The sequence below is a fragment of the Saccopteryx leptura genome, chromosome 7, assembly GCF_036850995.1.
Source record: "Saccopteryx leptura isolate mSacLep1 chromosome 7, mSacLep1_pri_phased_curated, whole genome shotgun sequence".
NCBI lineage: Eukaryota > Metazoa > Chordata > Mammalia > Chiroptera > Emballonuridae > Saccopteryx > Saccopteryx leptura.
In genome coordinates, this window is record NC_089509.1 from 119,407,486 (window position 1) to 119,427,630 (window position 20,145).

Genomic DNA, 20,145 nt, shown 5'->3' on the forward strand with positions numbered 1-20,145 from the left:
GAGCCCGAGCCACGGTGTGTACTCGCCGCACGCCCATGGGCCCCGGTGACCCCGGGGGTTCCCCGCCGTGTCCTCACCTCCTGGGAGCGCATCGAGGGTAAGACTCGCCACCGGCACCCCCCGCGCCCCGCGGGAAGCCCCGCAGCCCGGCGGGGCCCGAACTCCACGTTAAGGAGCAGACAAAGCCAGGTCGGCTGAGCCCAGGGCGCGGGGCAGCCGGAGAGCAGCCAGAGCCCGCGGTGGAGGCGCTGGCGACGCGCGGGGGTCGGGCCTCCGCGGTGCCCGCCGCGGTCGGGGCCGAAGGGGGAGGCAAAACTGAAAGCGCCGCGCCGGGGGGCGGGGGCGGCGGGCGAAGGCCCCGGAGCTTGTCCGGCCCCCGGCCGCGGCGGCCAATCAGCGCGCCGCCCTCGCTCCTGACAACTATTTAGCAACCCAGCCCGGCTAGAGTTTCCAAAAAAGTTAGAATAACTTCCTCTCCCGGAGACCTCGGTTTTGCACTAACCGGCCTTGAGATCAGAGCCCGCTCGAGCAGCCCCGAGAGCGTGTGCTCGGCCACCGCGGGCTCGGCCAGCGGCGCGCGCTCGGCGCCCGGCGCCCCCAGCCCCACGCGCGCCGGGCGGGCGCCATGGAGGAGGGCTCCAGCTCGCCCGTGTCCCCCGTGGACAGCCTGGGCACCAGCGAGGAGGAGCTCGAGCGGCAGCCCAAGCGCTTCGGCCGGAAGCGGCGCTACAGCAAGAAGTCCAGCGAAGATGGCAGCCCGACCCCGGGCAAGCGCGGCAAAAAGGGCAGCCCGAGCGCGCAGTCCTTCGAGGAGCTGCAGAGCCAACGCATCCTCGCCAACGTGCGCGAGCGCCAGCGCACCCAGTCGCTCAACGAGGCCTTCGCCGCGCTGCGCAAGATCATCCCCACGCTGCCCTCCGACAAGCTCAGCAAGATCCAGACGCTGAAGCTGGCCGCCAGGTACATAGACTTCCTCTACCAGGTCCTGCAGAGCGACGAGATGGACAATAAGATGACCAGCTGCAGCTACGTGGCCCACGAGCGCCTCAGCTACGCCTTCTCCGTGTGGCGCATGGAAGGCGCGTGGTCCATGTCCGCCTCCCACTAGCGCCGCGCCACACACGTCCGGACCGGCGCGCCAGGGTAGGTGCTGCGCCCGCGGTGGGCTCCCTCCGCCTTGGGGTGGTGGGGGCGGGTGGTCCGGTCCAGGCGTCCCCTCCTCCGGAGACCCGCCTGGCCGCGGCGGCGTAGGGGGGAGCATTTTCTCCTCGCAATCGATGGCGTGGGTCGGCAAGGTCCCACGTCCCGGGGGCACCCCTGGGGCCTCTCACAAGCTTCTACACGGTGTGTCAGCGGGACAAGGGCGGACTGACGACCCGTCGCGTTTTCCATTCTTATGTCGTGTGGGGGTCTGTGGGTGACTTTTGGGGGAGTGAGCACCAGAGGAATCGCCTGGGGCAGGCCAGGGGCAGAGAGACGGGGCCAGGGCCAGCTGCCTTTTGCGTCCCTCATAGTAGTGGCCGCCCTGGAAGCTGCCCGAGTTGGGTCGTCCTGGGTGGTGGCTTTGCCCTCTCCTCCGGGAACGAACACCCCGTTCTGCCCGCGCGCCTGCAGGTTCGGTGGGCGCCGGGGTACGCACCGCCGGCGCCCAGGTTTGCCTGGAGAGGGTGGGAGGACACTGTCCAGTGCTGGCTGCTCCGTGGCCAACGCAACCCGGCACCCGGGGTGGCCCCTCGCCAGGAGCTCAGGGGACGAGGCCTAGGCTGATGCGCGCAGACCGCAGCGCGGGGGCTGGGGCAGGCACCGCTGCTGGGAACCCCGGCTGCCCGCAGGCAGGTGGAGCGGACCCCGGCGCTAGGAGCCTGTCGTGTCAGCTTTGAACCTGGACAGCCTTGGCGGGGGGCGGGGGGTAGCTCTGCGGGCATCGCGGTTCAGCGTCCAGCTCCGCTGGGAAGCGCCAGGGGTCCAGGCTGGGAAACAGGTTGGGGGAATGGGAGCCGGTACTGGTCGGGTCCCGCGGATGCAGGCAAAGGGGACAGAGCTGCTGAGAACCCTGGGAGTTCGGTTTCCTCTAGAAGAGTGTCCAGGGCGTCCCGCACCCGCTCCTTCTCATCAGACACCTTGGAGGTCCCTTCAGACGAGCTCCAACCGGGGAGGCGCCATCCTTCCCAGAAGGCTGCGTGGGGCTAGTGGCTCCCGAGGGAAATTTCTGGAAGGGTGCACGATTTTTTTAATTTTTTTTTGGAGGGTGAGGGGATATGAAAAAAAAAAAATACTTCCTACACAGTATGTTTAGTTTCTTCCTCACCTTGAAATGTTTTCTTATAAAAGTCTCTGCTTCGCACAGAAGGAATTTAGATCACTGAGGAGGAGAGAGCAGCCCCCCACTCTCCCAAACAGATCTATTTCTTTCTCTCTTTTTAAATGTGGTCTATAATATTTGCGAATGTTTTTGTTGTGCCCACAAAAAGCTGACCTCGCACAGCTGGGTTTTATTTATTTATTTTCGGTGCCACAGAAAATTATCCTGATGAAACAGCCCTGTAAAGGAATGATCGGCTTATAGGTCATTAACAAAGAGTTTTAGCAGAGGATAACTTATGGGAATCTTCTCCTATCTTTGTCAAAAGCAGATGGAAAGTGTCTCAATCACATATTTCTCCAGGAAAGAGGGTTTGGATTGGCTGGGTTCTGAAATGCCGCAGTAGAATAATACATTAATTCTGGGTTTTGCTGCCCAAATTATGAGCTTCCATTAGTCAATTGCATTTACCCTTTAGACATCCATAGTTTACAGCACATCTGAAATAAGAACAAACAGATGAGGAATGTCATCTTTTAAAAATATACACATGTAGCTCTGTTTAAGGAAAATGCCAACAGAAGGATCGTTAAGATTTTCCTCGAGAAAAGGGTTGAAAACACACACCAGGAGCTATATACCTTCATGCAGACTTTAGAGTTAAAGTTACCATTCATTACCAAGTAATCATATTCTTAAAACTGAGAGAAGCAGACATCGATCACAGTGGGAGATTATATACAAATAAAAGGCAGTACTTGTAATAAATAAATGGTAAGTGTTAAGAGTTTGGGAGGAAATCCTTAAAATGTAACAAATAACACATTCAGCTAGAAAACAAATGATCTCTAGGGGGGATCATGTATTTTTATTTTTTAGGAAATTGAATCTAATTGACTGGTTCCAATAAACAAGTTTCTTTAAGGAGATAGATACCCACCCTGCCCAGGAGGAGAAGGAAATACTGATGTTCTTGGTGTTAAGAATGATCTCAGCACACCCAGTGTTGACTTACAAGCATATTAGGCAAACACTTTCCATTCTTTGTGCTTTTAAACTGTTAGTCTCGATGAGTAGAAATGCACTCTGCGTTGGGTTTGAGTTCCTGAAAATGTTGCTGAATGGCATTTGTTATTTATTTGTAACGTTTGAAAGAAACCTTCACTACATGTAGCTCACCAGAGAATGTCTAGACCTTTCAGGGCGTGGTATGTGATTTTAATGTTTAATTATGTGTTTTCACACACACATAAACACACACACACAGAACTATATCTAGATGAGTGACAGCAATGATAAAAAGTCTAAGTCGTCCCTTTGATACAAGGAGAAACACAGGAACTTGTATGACTGCGTATTGACATTTATCCTGACTGTATTTGGGGGCGGAGGTGCTGGTACATAAAACCACAGACAATAAATCAGGTGTCTTTGGACAGTCAGCTGGGTTCAGCTGATGGAAAACTCTCAAAAAGGAGTTTTCAGTAGGTTCATTAAATGCCTCAGTTTCAGGACCTGGCGTGGGGGGTGAGGGGGGAGGTCGACGATTACTTATTGGACACTTCCCCTTTCCTTCTGCTTTGTGATAGAAGAAAACATCTTCTTGAATGTCTGCAAAGCAGGCACAGATTTCCAGTGGGCTACCATATTCAACCAACGAACTTGTTTTTTTTCCCCTGAGAACTTGTATTAACTTTGGGGAACAGAGGACGACCCTCTCAGTATTTAATAAGTGTAAGCCTTGGCCTTCCTCCTGAAAATTCACTTCTTGGAGGTGTTGGCTAACTGTTCTAATCGGAATGCTAGCTGGTCTCAAAAGAAAATGAATTCCCCCTTGGAGAACGGAAATGCAGAATTTTAGCAGAGCTTTCGATTGGTTAGAAGAAACAGAATGCAAGACGGAGGGAGCTCCCTGAATTCTAAGCCGTGTTCTGTCATAAAAAGACCCGTCGGTAAGATCCGATGGAAGGATGCAGGGAGCTGACCTCCGTTCTGTGGATATTGTTCCCTTAAATATCAGCAGAGAGTCTGGTGATCATCATCAGGCCAGAGGCTGCAGGGGTGGGACTTTGAGAGTGGCTGTTTGAGGTCAATTAAAATATATAGTCCTGCACTGAGCTTTACTGAAAACTGCACTATTTTCAGACATGTCTTGAGAGACCGAAAAACCTAGTTTTCACCATCCTCGCTGCACTGTATTGTGGACAGACGGCACAGATGCCTGATTCCTTCTGCCTGGCAGAAAGATCATGAAGTTAAACTTCTTTGTGAGCAGAGCATTATAATTCATAGCTTTAGTTTAAATTTGGGTTGTTTTTCTTTTTTGAAAAAAAACACCCCGAAATATTTTAATAAGCCGATTTTAAAGGCTGAACTTTTATGACAAGTTTTTAATCTTCATATATATATATATATATATATATATATATTAATCTATCCTCACTGGTGTCTTTAAAGCCCCCGTGCTCGCACGCTGGAATGTCTGTTTATATTTGCGTCTTTTCATGGGAGAGGATAAATGCTCTGCAGGAGGCAAACCAAAGACAAAGCTCTCCACCGGCAGAGAGTTCACGGAGGAGGCAATAAAACTCCAAGACGAGGTGCGCGTGTTACTGTAGCCAAGAAACAGAGAAGCCATAAAGAAGAGATAGCGTGTCCGAGAGACAGACATGGATGAGTTCAAAGTAACACCGAGTTGAAACACTGGAAACAGAAACTGCCTAGAAAGATACCCCATGTGGCCACCTGAGTCCACGCACGTGATGGAATGGTATGGAGTGGAGCACACGCACACACACGCATGCACACGCACACACACACACGCACACATGCACATTCGCACACGCACACACGCACACACACCCACACGCATGCACACGCACACACGCACACACGCGCATGCACACGCACACACGCGCATGCACACGCACGCACACGCACACACACATGCATACACGCACGCACACACGCATGCACACGCACACACACGCATGCACACGCGCACACGTGCACACGCACACACGCAGTGTATGTAGAGCAGGAGAAATTGGAACACACGGTCTGGAGATGGGGTCCACACCACTCTCCTGGCTGTGATGTCGTAGGGTAGTGGTGCATGGGGTCCCCCCTGGGAGAAACTGAGTGATGAATATCACAGGCCTTCTCTGTATTATTCCTTATAACTCTTTGTAACCATTACCCCAAAATGTAAAGTTTAAAGAAAGAGTTCTTCCACAAGAATTTAAATTATGTTTCTGTCTTCAAGTGAGCAAATTATACGAGGAAGTATTATTATGCCATATCTCAGAATAATAAACTAAAAAAATACACTTTGAGCAAAAATCCATTTTTCCCCCTTGATGTCAGTTGTAGTATTCTTGTTCTTCTTTTTCAGAATACAAGGAATTTCAACCTGTTTCCAATATGTAATTAACCAGAGGTGGTTCTTTATAATTCTTAAAGAATAGACCTCCAGAAATCTGGGGGAAATACCAACTAATGCACTTATTCTTATACTAATAGAGAAAATATTCTTTTCCAAGAAAATTTAGGAAATATTTATCTGAAACTGGGACTTTTGTTGTCAACCTAGTCTGTGTTGACTTACATCACATACACACACACACACACTCACACACACGCAGGGATACACTCTTCTAAAGGCAATAATTTATAAAAATTATTTACTAAGCAGTGTAGACTCTAAAGGTTGAGTATTTAGACTCTAAATTTTAGAGCCATACACAAAGGGAGCAGGGTGTATGTGTGTGTGTGTGTGTGTGTGAGAGAGAGAGAGAGAGAGAGAGAGAGAGAGAAAGAGAGAGAGAGAGATCAAGTCCTTAACACAGTTGTGATTATTTTAAATTAATATTTGTTTGTCCTAAGAACATATTTTGTATTTGGTTGAGTAGTCAACCTTTGAAAGCAAGTGAGTTACATCAAGTGTGCCTTAACTTCATGTTAGTTTTGGAAGGAGACACAGTGACCTGTGATTGAAGAATGATGTTCCTTCTTCACGCTGATGTAAACCTGGGCACTGTGGGGATTTTTTTTTTCCCTTCGGTGATTACTAACGGTTACAAGGAGACTTGAATCAGACACTGGAAAAGCCAGCATGTAACTTCATCCTGACACGAGAGACATTTGCAGTGGTGAGTTGAAAATAGAGTCATTCTGAATCAAAACAGCGTTTTACATGCTCCGAATACCTATATTATTGTGTCCGCAGCTTGGCGGGGTAGAGTGCTGTGGTCCTGCGGTCACGGGTAAGGAAGCGTCCGGTGGAGAAGGTCTGAGTGTCCGCTGTCTGTCGGGGCTCTGAGTGACCGCCCAGTTTCCCCTTATTATATCCCTGCCTCTGTCACTTGACCAGGGGACAAGTTCAAGGGCCAGCGTCTCCTGTGTGTCTCCTGTCAAACTGTCATTTTACTTCTCAGGTCCTGAGAGCAATGCCTTTAGCCTCCGGTCGGTCCTTCCCTTCCTTCCTTCCTTTGGGTCAGAATTTCTCCATCGATGAAATGAAAGGCCAGGCTTGAACCTGAAGCACTTTCAGTTTTCATATTCAGTGATTCTGAAAAAAAAATCGTCTTTCTTCTTAGCTCCCATTCAGCCTTAAAAATAAAACAAAATAGCCACCAGCATCTTTTTTGGGGGGGGGGGTGGGGAGGGGGCGGAAAATGGTAAATTCACTTGTGTCACCCTGGCATTGGGTTTGTCTTTCTGGCCGTGGGACGGCGGCTTCCCATTTGTTTTTCTGGCTGTGCAGGGTCTGGTGTGGTAACTGACGGGAAAGATTTGGGCAAAAACCCTTGGTGTTTATATTAACCCTTTGATGGTGGCTGACCAGGAGACCCAGCCGCCTGCTGTGAGGTTTGTGGTGTGGTCACAGAGTCTTTGCAGAGCCCTCGGGGCAGAGGGCAGAGCAGGCATAGGGGACATCGGAGGGCTGGCTCTCAGCGTTGTGTGTGTGTGTGTGGGGGGGGGGGTAGGGAAGCGGAGAGGAGGAGGGAGCCTATATCTGACTTCCCCCCCGGAGGAGAACAGATGCCCGGAGCTTTCGCCGTTCATACTGTCGCTCTGTGCTGTGCAGATAAAAACACCACGCTAGCCTTTCCGTGAAGGTCTCTCTGAGCTGTGTCCCCCTTCTTAAGCAATGATCTGAGAGATTTCTGCCTGCCTCCGAGGCCCGTGGGGGCTCCGGGAGGGAGACAGCTTGTAAAAGAGGCACATTCCCGGAAGGAAAGGAGGAAAGCACAGGCACGGCTCGGCTGGCCACCGCGGCCTGACCGGACTGCCCGCTCGCCTCGCCTGCCTGCCGGCCCCGGCCCGTTCCTTTGTGCGCTCTGCTCTGAGCCTCCCCTAAGCCACCGTGCTAGGGGGCAGGACCCTCTTTCCCTCCCGAGACCGGGAAGTAAATGTTGAGTTACTACGCCCTCCTCCTCGTCACCTCAGTGTTTCACGTAGCTTTGGTCTGCCGGGGTGCAGAGGGGTCAGACTTTCTGGTCCTGGGGGTGGGGGGGGGGTGCGAAGGTTCCCGTTACCTCATCCTCCACGCCCCTAACTTTGACTCGGAGAAAGAAGGTAGCCAGGCAGGCCCACCTTGCATGGTTCACGAGGTCAGTATACGGTGTTGGGTCACTTCCAGAAAGCGTGTGTGGGTTTAAAATCCTTTCTTAACAAGATGCCCTTGGTAACGCACAGTAAAGGAACGTATGGGACCTTCAGGAAGTGCCTCAGCGACTGCAAATTGGGCAGGAGCGGAGACGTGGAGAGGCGTTCTTGATTTTCTCAAGCTGAGCATCATGCAATCGGGGTTTCCACTAGAGATGAATGCACCCCAGACTGCGCACTGCCTACGCTGGGCTCCTAAGGGTCCTTTGGAATGCCCCCAGCCACCTGACTCTCCCCTTCTGTGCTACCTGGGCGGAGGAGGGACCCTCAGAGAGGAAGGTCTGATGCTTCGTGCCCCCTTTTTATTTTTCTGTCGGGCGAACATTTCACCTCCAGCCACACCCCTGCACCCAGCACACGCTCCTGCCTTTATTCTCCTCGCTGAGATCTCATTGTTGCTGTTGTTGTTGTTCACTGAGGTCCACAGGGGTTTTGCGTTCCAGTGAACAACAGAGGAGGAACAGATGGAGGGACCCTCACGCCACCAGGGGAGCAGACATGCCGCCAGGGTCCCCTGAGCCCAGCGTTCCTGGGAATTTGGGGATGGCTCTGGAAGAGACATGGTCCCTACCTGTGTGCTTGGTGACTCATGCCCCTTCGTTGCCCACATCACCGTTTTCTAAGAAAATCGTTCCACTAATACTAGAACAGAAGTGCCCCCATTGGGTACCTGTGCCCTAGGAAACCTGGAGTGCTGTGCTGGGTGCGTTTCTTTTATTATTATTGATTTCTCTTGTGCACAATGACCTGGTCGGATCACCCCAACACCACGCATGGCTCCAGGGGTGTCCAGGGCTGAGACAGATTCTCCCCACCACACACACACACACACACACACTGACACACACACACACTGACACACACACTCACACACACACACACTCACACACACACACACACATACACATACTCACACACACACACATATACACATACACACACTCACACACACACACTCACACACACACACTCACACACACACACTCACACACACACTCACACACACACTCACACACACACACATACACACACATACACACACACTCACACACATACACATACACATACACACACAGTCACACACACTCACACACACAGTCACACACACAGTCACACACACACTCACACACATACACTCACACACACAGTCACACACAGTCACACACACACTCACACACACTCACACACACACACTCACACACACACACACTCACACACACACACTCACACACATACACTCACACACATACACACACACACTCACACACACAGTCACACACACACTCACACACATACACATACACATACACAGTCACACACACTCACACACACAGTCACACACACAGTCACACACACACACATACACACACTCACACACACATACACACACAGTCACACACACACACTCACACACTCACACACACAGTCACACACACACTCACACACATACACACACTCACACACACATACACACACACTCACACACACACACTCACACACACTCACACACACAGCCACATATACACACACACTCACATACACACACAGCACTTATCTCGAGGTCCCTCCGGAGTCATTGTGTAACAAAGGGTCACATAATGAGGCCTTTTAAGAACAATATTTACCGAAGTCTGTTTTGCTGGATGTGAAATTTATTGCCAATTCCAAAACTCTCCTTTTAGACTATTTTATTTTTGAAGGTGGAGATTTGCTTTCCATGAAGTAATAGCGGAAGGCAGGGACGACGAGTGTCGACTGGCTCGTTCCGGCTGCCGCTCTGCCCTCTGCCCGTCTTCTCTGCTCTTCAGAAGTGAAACACTCCGTCTAATTTTGTGGTCAAACAATTGAATCTCCCATGGGTGCCTTCAGTGACTCTGAATAGTAACCTATCATTTACAGTTTATAAAATAAAGAAGGTAATTTTCTCAGGAAGGACAAAGTTAAAAAACAAACAAACACAAACACAAGGATCTGGGCAGGAACAAGGACGCGTGGAGAATTTCCCAAGGAAGGGCGCAGTTGAGAGGACCGGGGACCGTGTGTGGGCTGTTTCTCGCTCTGCTGCTTGTCACAGAGACCACCCTCCACCCTCCCTCGGGTCCCTTAGAAACCTGGGAAAGACAGGTGCGTCAGGACAAGTGCCCTGTGTCCCTGTCCAGAAAAGTGACACTTCCTAAAAATTCCAATAGGGCCACCGCAGCCCTGCCACAATGAGGAGGAGGTCACAGGGACCCACAGTGCTTCTGCCTCTCATCTGTCACCCTGCAAGGGGCATCAGAGAGGCCCCAGAGGTGGCCCCTGCCGGGGCGGGGCAGGGGAGGGGGGAGCCTGCCAGCCACCAGGCACTTCAGGGTCACGGAAGGCAGAGGTCCCTGAGCGCAGAGCGGGCAGGGGGTGGCGGGGACTCTAGGAGAAGGATGCTTGGCTAGCCGGGGCTGCCCAGCACCCCTGAGTGATTTGGAGGGACCCTCCCGGGTGGCAGAGGGAGGGAACCAGAGAGGAGACCCTGCCGGCTAGCCCCCTACCCCCCGCCGCCCTCTCGCTCCTCGGACCACCTCCGCGTGGACGGCCTTGGAGCCGCTCACCGGTCAGCCCTCAGGTCACACCGCCGGACGTCTGAGCCCGAGCCCGGCCCGGCCCCGCGTGTGCCAAGGTTAATGACAGGAAGTGATAGCTCAGCATTTATTTCCTCCTCCTGGATTTCTGAGCCACGGTTATTACCCTCCAGTCAAATTCCTCTTTCAAAGCTTTTGGCTCGCGTCAAGACGGCCGACTTGCAGGGGAAGATCACGCCGTCCACCCCGCGGTCCGCAGGGGGTGCGGACGTGCCTGGCTTGGCTGCTGAGAGGGGCCAGACTGCGGGGTCCGGCTTGGGAAGCATCCTTCTGCCTGAGCGGTGACCCAGGGTGGCTTCCACTGGTGACAGACCAGCTTCGGCCGGCTCGTCCCCGAGAAGCGCGTCCACGCGGGGGGGGACTGTGGACTGGGCTCTGCCCTTAGAGAGTCGGCTTGTGTTGTACACTTTTTTCCAAAGGGACAGCGGCCCTCGTTGAATGCTAATTCCGCAATGTCACTGTTTTTTCTCAGCCAGAAAGAGGGGAGAGGGGGAGTGAGGAGCGACACTGGGTGTGGGCGGTGCGGGCACGGGGTGGGGGGCCCTCAGGCACCGCGGCGCTCAGCCCTCCTCCGCGTGCAAGCGCCACTCATGGGTTCTGAGCGCTTTCGGAGGTCGTGACGACGTGTGGCCAGTGTGACTCTCCGCCATGGAGTTTTGCAACTTATTAAAGTCAGTGTTTCCAGAACACACCATATGTCATTCTTGTTTTCTACTAATAAGCATCTCTGACCGGGCATTTTCTATTTTGGGGTGATTTTAATTACGGCAGAAACCGAAGGCTGCCGCCTCCGTCGGGGCACGCTGGGTGCCGCACTCCGTCTGCCGGGCAGACCCCGCCATCTTCTGTCGAGGCCCAGGGCATCCGTTCTGCGGGATAAGATCTCCCTGAACTTGGCCACGGCGCGGAGAACGCTTTCCGGCTCTCAGTCCCGTGAGTCTGTGCGGCCTAACGAGGCACGTTGAAGCCGCTCTGGGCCTCGGTTTCCCCGACTAGGAAACGACGTGTGACTTTCGGACAGCCCCCCCCCCCCCCAGCTAGGAAGATTCTCGGTGCCTGTAGGCCCCAGCCATTCCCTCCCAGGTACGAACACCTCAGAACGGAAACCAGGTGCTCCCCACACCTGGGCCCTGGCGTTAGGGCACCGTCTTTGCACCGCTGCCCGAAGGGAGGACGGTCCGACCGCCCATCGGTGGCAGAATGGGTACGTAAGCCGTGGTTTCGCCCCAGGGGGGGCCTGGAAACCCACGAGGAATCTCGAAACCGTCGTGACAAGTTGAAGAAGCCAGACGCACAAGACCCAAGTGTTTGTGTGTTTCTGTTTAAATGGAAGATCCGGAACAGGCAAAACTGAACTGGTGGTTGCCAGGGCCTGGCGGGGGTGGAGGGGCGAGGGGGCACGATGGATGGGGCATCGTTGCTCAACCAGCGTGGGGTTTCTGTCTGGGGCCACGGGAAGGGTCTGGAACTTAGGGGTGGTGTTTGCACAACAGCGTGACTTAATTCCATGGACTTGCGTACTTTGAAATGGTTAAAATGATAAATTTTATGTGATGGGTGTATTACCACCAAAAAAAATACACACACAAAAAAAAAAAGAAAAGAAAAAAAAGGAAAAGTCCCCGTGACTCAGCGGCGGCCCCTCTGGTAACCGTAGGAGGGTTGTAGGCCTTCAACTTTCCTCCACTTCCCAGCCCCGCTCTCAGCTTATCAGACCGTCCTCCTCTGTCCAGTGGTGTCTGAGGAAAAGCATGTTCCTTTCGAAACCTATTTCCTAACGCGCCCGTTGGGAAGAGGCGTGGTTCCCCAGGCCCCTCTGATAACACGCTTCCGCTGCTCCGGGGGTGCCAAGGGCCGGGCCGCGCTGACGGTGCCCGGAGCCCCTCGGGGGAGACTGAGTTCTCACAGTCCGGGGGGCGGTGCCGGGCACCGGGGAAGGGGTGGCCCCGAAGTTCTGCGTTTTCTGTACCTGTGGCGGGGGGTGGCCCGTGAGCATCCTCGTGACCCATCGCTCCCGGCCGTGGGCTCCCCAAAGCCGGGCCGTTTTTGGCCGGTCCCCAGGCGCAGAGAGAGACTCTCTCGGAGGGTTGATGCCGCCACCGGGGATGGTTCCTGAGAAGCAGGGCTCTGGCTCTGGGCCACTCTTCTAAACACATCACCCCCTGCCCCCCAGTTCTGAGCACATCACCCCCCTGTCCCCCAGTTCTGAGCACATCACCCCCCTGCTCCCCAGTTCTGAGCACATCACCCCCCTGCCCCCCAGTTCTGAGCACATCACCCCCCTGCTCCCCAGTTCTGAGCACATCACCCCCCTGTCCCCCAGTTCTGAGCACATCACCCCCCCGTCCCCCAGTTCTGAGCACATCACCCCCCTGTCCCCCAGTTCTGAGCACATCACCCCCCTGTCCCCCAGTTCTGAGCACATCACCCCCCTGTCCCCCGGTTCTGAGCACATCACTCCCCCGCCCCCCCGGTTCTGAGCACATCACCCCCCTGTCCCCCAGTTCTGAGCACATCACCCCCCTGTCCCCCAGTTCTGAGCACATCACCCCCCTGTCCCCCAGTTCTGAGCACATCACCCCCCTGTCCCCCAGTTCTGAGCACATCACCCCCCTGCTCCCCAGTTCTGAGCACATCACCCCCCTGTCCCCCAGTTCTGAGCACATCACCCCCCTGTCCCCCAGTTCTGAGCACATCACCCCCCTGTCCCCCAGTTCTGAGCACATCCCCCCCTGTCCTCCAGTTCTGAGCACATCACCCCCCTGTCCCCCAGTTCTGAGCACATCACCCCCTGTCCCCCAGTTCTGAGCACATCACCCCCCTGTCCCCCAGTTCTGAGCACATCACCCCCCTGTCCCCCAGTTCTGAGCACATCACCCCCTGCTCCCCAGTCCCCGCTGTTCTAAGGGCTGCGAACAGCGCAAAGCACGGTGACGCTGCGTGTGGGGGCTGCCCCCAGAAAGGGACGCAGGGAGGAGGGGACACACAGAGCAATCATTCAGGGCCGTGGGGGGGGGTTCCTCTCCTTTACCCATCACCCCCCCCCCCACTTCCCGAGCCACCTGTGTCCCAGGACCTGCCCACAGGGAGGCAGGAGATGCCCGACCAGTGTTTCTGAGGCCAAGGTTCGGCCCTTTCTTTGTAAAGCCCCATCGCCCTCCTGGTGTGTGGTCAGCACTGGGGGACCCTTACAGAGACCCAGAGAGCGTGCTGGGCTCACGGGATCCAGATGGAAGGGCCCAGCAGAACTCAGCACAGACCCCACGGACACGGACCCGGGAGAGCCAGGGGCTGAGAGCAGAAGGAGACGCTGAGGCAGAGGCTGCTGCTCCCACGCCTGGGCCTCCGTCCCCGGCAGACAGACAGACCCTCCAGGGAGGGGAGGTGGGGACAGACTCCCGGGAGCTGCTGCGAGGGCTCCGATGGAGGCAGAGGACAGGACTCTGGGTGCTGCTGCTCCCATGGCCGGAACCTAGGTCACCCCACAAGCCAGACACAGCTTGGCCCCTTCATTATTGGTGCTGGTCCCCCTGCAGCTTGGATCCATTAGCTGTGCCCAGCACAGTGCCTTACCCGGGGACACTGCTGTCCTCTCCGGCCCCTCCGCTTCTTAGTAACTGAGCGGGGGTTTGTCCACATCCACAGCCCTGTGCCCGGGACCCTGCAGCCAGCATGCCACACACAACCCGGTACACAGAAGGGGAGCTCCATCCTTTGACTGCCCAACTGGCCTTTAGAAATGCCATCGAGGTGACGTTGAAGGTGACATGCTTGAGTGCACAGTGTGTGCCCCTCCCACTTACCCCCCCTGCCTGTCCTTCTCACAGTCCCTGAAGTGAGTTGGGCGTGGCATCACCGTGGTCACCCACTCAACCTCTCCCTTAAAATATCTGCTGCCCAAACCAATGGGGGCAGGTTTCCTGGTGAATGCTGGGGAAGGGGGGCAGCCTCTGGGTTTTGTCCCAGGGGGGTCCCGTGACCTTGTGCGATAGGAATCCAAGAGTGTGCGGCCCCACCGAGGATGGAACGTAGATGGAGGCCCAGGTCACTGCCTCACAGAACCTGGTGAACAGTCAGGGAACTGCTGTGACATTTACTACGGTTACTACACAACTTCCACTTCCTCATCTTTCAAAGCATTGCAAGCACAAGTCAAAAAAATATACACAGAGAGATATACAATTCTCACTACAGTAAAAATTTAAACTTTGAAATGCCCCCCCCCAAAAAAAGCCTGATAATCAACATTTTAAACGAACCAGAAAGCAAGTGTTTTCAACCTGTTTTATAATGCATCAATACTGTGACTAGACAGAGAGCCCTTAAACATTTCAAAAGAAAAAGAGACAATTCCACCGTAGAAAATAAGGGGAAAATATGAACTAACCACAGAAGAAGAAACTCAGTTGGCCAGTGAGTATTTGTAAGAAGTGTTGACCGTCAGCAACAACCAGGAGGTGGAAAGCGAACCAGGGTGGTATTCTTTTTGTATTCAACTGGAAAAAAGTGTCGCGATCGGCCCCAGGACGGAGGAGGGTGTGAGGAACCAGGCCCTCTCGTCCCTGCCTGGGAGCCGCCGCACTGACGGTCAGGTCTTTCGACAGAGAGATTCTGAGAAGTGAGAGAAGATTGAACGAGAGGGGAGAGAGCCCTTGGAGTGAGCGATTCCGGTTTTCGGGAACGGTCTTGGGTGGAGAGCGGCAGCCGTGCCCTGCGGTAGAGACAGGCACATCGGCTTTGCTGAACAACACGGGAACGCTGGCAAGGCCCCCGGGAAGCGGCTCGCATCAAGCGCGGTTGATGGCAGACCCTGGAACACGAGGCAGTCAGCCGATCTGGGTGTGTCATCAACAAGCATCTAACAACACGAAGGGGAAGGTGACGGATCTGGCAGGTCACGTGGTCCCGGGTGGAAAATTCGAAGTGTGCTTTGTGTCCGAGAGGCGGGAGGGGAGTGTGTGGACCAGCGATTCTCCACCTTGTCCACCTCACGGCACCCGTGAGCTAGTTACTGAAACTCTGCAGCACACCAAGAACAAAAAAAGAAAATGTATTTTTTGCTGGTCCGACAAAAAAAATAAAAATAAAAGGTAAAATGTTGATTCGTTCACACCGGACAGTTATTGTTGTGTTGGTTGCTGTCCTGTGTTGTAGCTGACCACCTCAGGGAAGAGAGGTCAGTGCCCCTGACTACAACGTCAGGGATTGCGTGGTTTCACGATTCTCACGGCACACCTGCTTGAAGATCGCTGATCTAGAACACGTTGCCAACGAAGGACTTTCCTCCCCTTCTTACTGGTCTCGTGGCTTTCCTTTCTTTTCCAGATTTCCTGCAAGACTTTTGCAACGTGAGAAGACAAACCATTCTTTCTTTTTCTTTTTCTTTTTCTTTTTAGAGAGAGAGAGAGAGAGAGAGAGAGAGAGAGGAAGGGAGAGAGGTGAGAAGCATCAATTCATAGTTGCGACACCTTAGTTGTTCATTGATTGCTTTCTCCTATGTGCCTTGACTGGGGGCTCCAGCAGAGCGAGTGACCCCTTGTTCAAGCCAGCGACCTTGGGCCTAAGCCAGCGACCTTTGGGTTCAAGCCAGCGACCAGAGGTTCATGTCAACGGTGCCATGTTCAAGCTAGCAATGCCACGCTCAAGCTGGCAACCTCGGGGTTTCAAACCAGGGACCTCAGCGTCCCAGGTCGACACTCTATCCCCCGCATCACCACCGGTCAGGCAACAAAGCAGTGCTTTCTGAAGATGGAGTAGGGGGCACATCCCAGCCATCGCTTCCTCTGCTCTCTGGCTCCCTCCCACCCCTCCAGTCCCTCCCAGCCCCCAGTCCCTCTGCAGTAAAGTGGTGAGCCGCACCCCCCACTCCAGAGAAATGCTTTCAGGGGAAACTGACCTCAGCGTTCCAACTTTGGCTCCTAAAGAAGTCGTATAAGAAAGTGGCCGCACAAGGTACAGTCTGTGTCTCCCGCCCTCGACATTGCAGACCTGTTCATTATTTGAATACAGTGCCTCGGATGTTAGGCTGTTTCGACGCGTTCTTCCAGAATGTGTCACCGCAGCCCGCCTGGTCCCCGAGGGGCTCACCGGCTGGCCTCTGCGCACGGCGCTCAGTCACAGGACTTAGCTCATGCGCTCCCCGCCCTCCGGCCCCAGCACCCTTGTTTGTCTTTTTTCCCCTGTTCTTTTCGATGTGTTCAGGGGGTGTGTGTTCTTCAGGGTAACCCTCTTCTGATTGTTGGAAGCACAGTGAACTCACTAACTCTGCCGCTCACCCACCCCGGGCAGGGGGGGCCGGGAAGACCCCCCTCCCAGCCTTCAGAAGTGTTTGTGTTCACCGGTCACTGGGGACAAGTTAAAATCCCTCCTTCCTGGCTCCCGGCCTCCCAGGATTAACGGCGAGAGCTCAGGACTGCAGGAGAAGGTGGAGATGCCAGCAGCAGTGTCCAGCTCCCGTCCCACAACCACGGCCAAGCCCTCCGGAACCCGGACCCCTCCTACGACGTGGGAACCACACGGGCACCTCCCTGGGCGCCCACCACGCTGTGTCCCCCGGCCGGGCCTGGGCTCCGAGTCTCATACGCCCTTTCCGATTCTCAGAAGTGTCATTCGTGCCCAGCCTGTCCCCTTCCACGGCCTGGGCTGTCCTCGCAGTGTATGCTGGCCGGTCCCCGGGGCCAGGCTGGCCAGCCGATGACCAAGTCCTCTTCAGAACGATGGCTGAGATATTTGTGAGGCTCCCTCAGCGCCGGCGAAGGGGCTGTGGTTCCCAGGAAGGGGGCCCGGGGCCCGCACCCTCCTCCCCCCAGGCTGCGTCCCTTTGCTCTGTCCTTTCCCTGCGTGGCCGCGAGCACCCTGAGCGGCGAGCGGTGAGCGGTCATCCTCAGCCCCGGGCGCAGCTGCCCGCCGCTGTAGAGACACGGAAACCAAGAGGTTAAGGCCGGGCTGGCCCCCGCGTGGGCCTCCTGCATGATTCAGCGCGGGGAGCGCGGTGACTCAGAGCCGTGGCGTTTTGTCTTCTGGCTGCAAACAGGCCGAGCCGGGCGGCTTTGATGGGAACGCCAGGACTCCTGGGCGGAGGCGGCTCCCGGCTCCTGAGGGTCAGCTGAGGCGCAGGTGGCTGGGATCAGCCAGGACCGAGACTAGGTGGGCCCAGGGCAGAGGGGCCGGTGCCCACAGTGGGCACAGCTGGGCTGAGAAGATTGGGTCCACCCTGACCCCCGGGCCCACCTACCTGGGCCTTCACAGGCGTGTGAGGAGCACCGTCCCATGTCCCGCAGGCCGCCCCCAGACAGATGTACCTGTCTGGTGCCTCCCCACAAGTTGTCACCTTTCTCTGAGCTCCTGTGCTCTCAGGAAGGGGGTCCCTGGGGTCTCCCCACCTCGAGACACTCTGCAAGGCCCAGAGTGTGCGGTGTGCGGCAGGACTGGCCCTCGGGGTCCGGGGAAGGGTGAAGGATCCCGACAGGCCCGCGGGGGAAGCCGGGGTGAGACCAGCCTGGCGGCGGCTCAGTGGGCTGCACCCCCCCACCCCCCACCCGCCAGGCCTGGCTGCAAGCGCTGTGAGGTGTCTCCTCCTTCCCCGTCGGACTGTGAAGGGCAGAGCAAGCGGCAGAGTCACCCCGGCCGGGGACACACGAAGGGCAAAGCTGAGAGGAGACACTGACCACTGACGGCCGAGTCTGGACAGAGGGCCTCGCGAGGCTGCTCTTACGCCCATTTCCCAGGTGGGGAAACGGAGGGGCTGAGGCAGCTCTGTGAAGGGGGTCTCGTGAGCGGGGTGCAGAGCCAGGGATTGGACCCAGGCCGTCTGTGCCTTAGGCGGACAGTGTAGAGCAGTGGTTTCTCAACCTTTCTAACGCCGTGACCCCGCAATATAGTTCCTCACGTTGCGGTGACCCCAAACCAAAAAATAATTTTGGTGGCTACTTCATAACTAATTTTGCTACAGTTATGATTCGGAATGTAAATACCTGATACGCATTATGTATTTTCCGATGGCTTTAGGCTACCCTGCTGAGGTCGCGACCCACAGGTTGAGAACTGCTGGTGTAGAGTCTACACTGTAGACAATGAGATTGCCCTCTCTGTCACATGTGGCCGGCTCCTGCTCCCAGGATGTGTTGTCACACTGCGGAGCTCTGTTTCAGACGTGGGCCCAGGGCCTTTCCCTGGAGAGAGTGCAAGAGTTGGGCCTGGGTCCTGGCTGGGCACCTGGGCATCTCCTATGCCCCCTGCCCATGGCCTGCAGGGGGCCCAGCCAGGTCACTGCCAGGCGGAGGCTGGCCCTGCTGCCCCCTCTGCCCCCCGGGCCTGTGCTTTTCTGTGTTGTTGGGATTCAGCGAGGCCGGCCGGCCACAAGGCCACCCGGACACAAGGACTCTAGGTCTAGAAATGGCCTGGCATCTCTTGGCTCTGGTGGTCCGCCCACACACCCGCAGATCAAGCCTTTGGATTTCGAGGGCTCCGGGGACAAGGTGCCCGTGGTGTGTGTAGTGTTCAGAGTGTGCTGGTTCGGAGCTTGTCTTCCTGCTGTGGAATCAGCAGCACATTCCTCGTCACCTTAGAGGGCCCCTCGCTACCTTCTAAATGTGTGCTGCAAATAATAAACAATAATAAACGGAGTGAACGATCTCGCTCAGCAAGGGACCGGCCCCCGTCCGCACAGCGCCGCCCCCAGTGTGCGAGCGGACGGGATTCCCGGAAACGGAGCACCGCCCATCACCGCGCAGCGCCCGGTGGGGACAGAGGGGTCCCTTTCACTTGGGAACTGCAGCCACCTTCTCTTGAGGACATTCCTCTTTTAAAATTTTATTATTTTTTTAAATGCAGACTTCACTTTTTAGAGGAGTGTCAGGTCCGCAGCGGAGCTGAGGGGGCGGGGCAGAGATTCCCCGAGCGCTCCCCACGCCCACGGCCCCGCCCACTCTCCGTGCGCCCCACCGAGGGAGGGGTCATCGTTCCAGCCCATGGACCCCACGGGCACGTCATCCTCGCCACGTGGGCCGTGTTGACATTGGGGTTCACTCTTGGTGTGTCGTCCACTCCGTGGGTTTGGACACAGACTCGGCGACGTGTTTCCACCACGAGGTGCCCGATTTTCCTTTTTCCATGACGTCCTGTCGTTGGAGCCTTTTCAGATCGGCTTTCTCCGCTGAGCGACGTGGATTCAAGGTTCCGCCATGTTTTGTTTTGTTTCGACGGCTTGCGAGCTCATTTTCTTTTCTGGGCTGCGTACTATTCCACTGTGCGGCTGGACCACAGCTTGTTTACCCATCGCCTCCTGAGGGGCATCTCGGTTGCTTCTAAGTGTGGGGCAGTTAAGCATGATGCTGCTGCTCTAAACACCTGTGCGCAGGTGTTTGGACCCGAGAGCCCCCCTCCTGTGGGTCAGCACCCACCCAGGGCTGTGTTTGCTGGATCGTGTGGTGAGGGCCGGGCTGCTGTCCTAGGAAGTCGGGGAGCTGTCTCCCCAGGTGTCCACACCCCCTCCCCCGCGGTGCGCGAGACTCCTGTCCTCACCCTGGCACTGCCCCAGGTCCCTCTGTGCCTGGGAGC

The 20,145-nt window shown here is 55.5% G+C and overlaps 1 protein-coding gene across 1 annotated transcript in view; it reads left to right on the top strand.

Moving 5' to 3' along the window:
* The first annotated feature begins 525 nt into the window (after positions 1-525).
* The window catches only part of TWIST2 (twist family bHLH transcription factor 2), a 50,313-nt gene continuing 30,693 nt past the window's right edge, over positions 526-20,145 (top strand). The window contains exon 1 of the mRNA XM_066345643.1: positions 526-1,143. Coding sequence (XP_066201740.1) covers positions 626-1,108 — 483 coding nt within the window. The 5' untranslated portion in view covers positions 526-625 and the 3' untranslated portion in view covers positions 1,109-1,143. The remainder of the gene's footprint in view (positions 1,144-20,145) is intronic.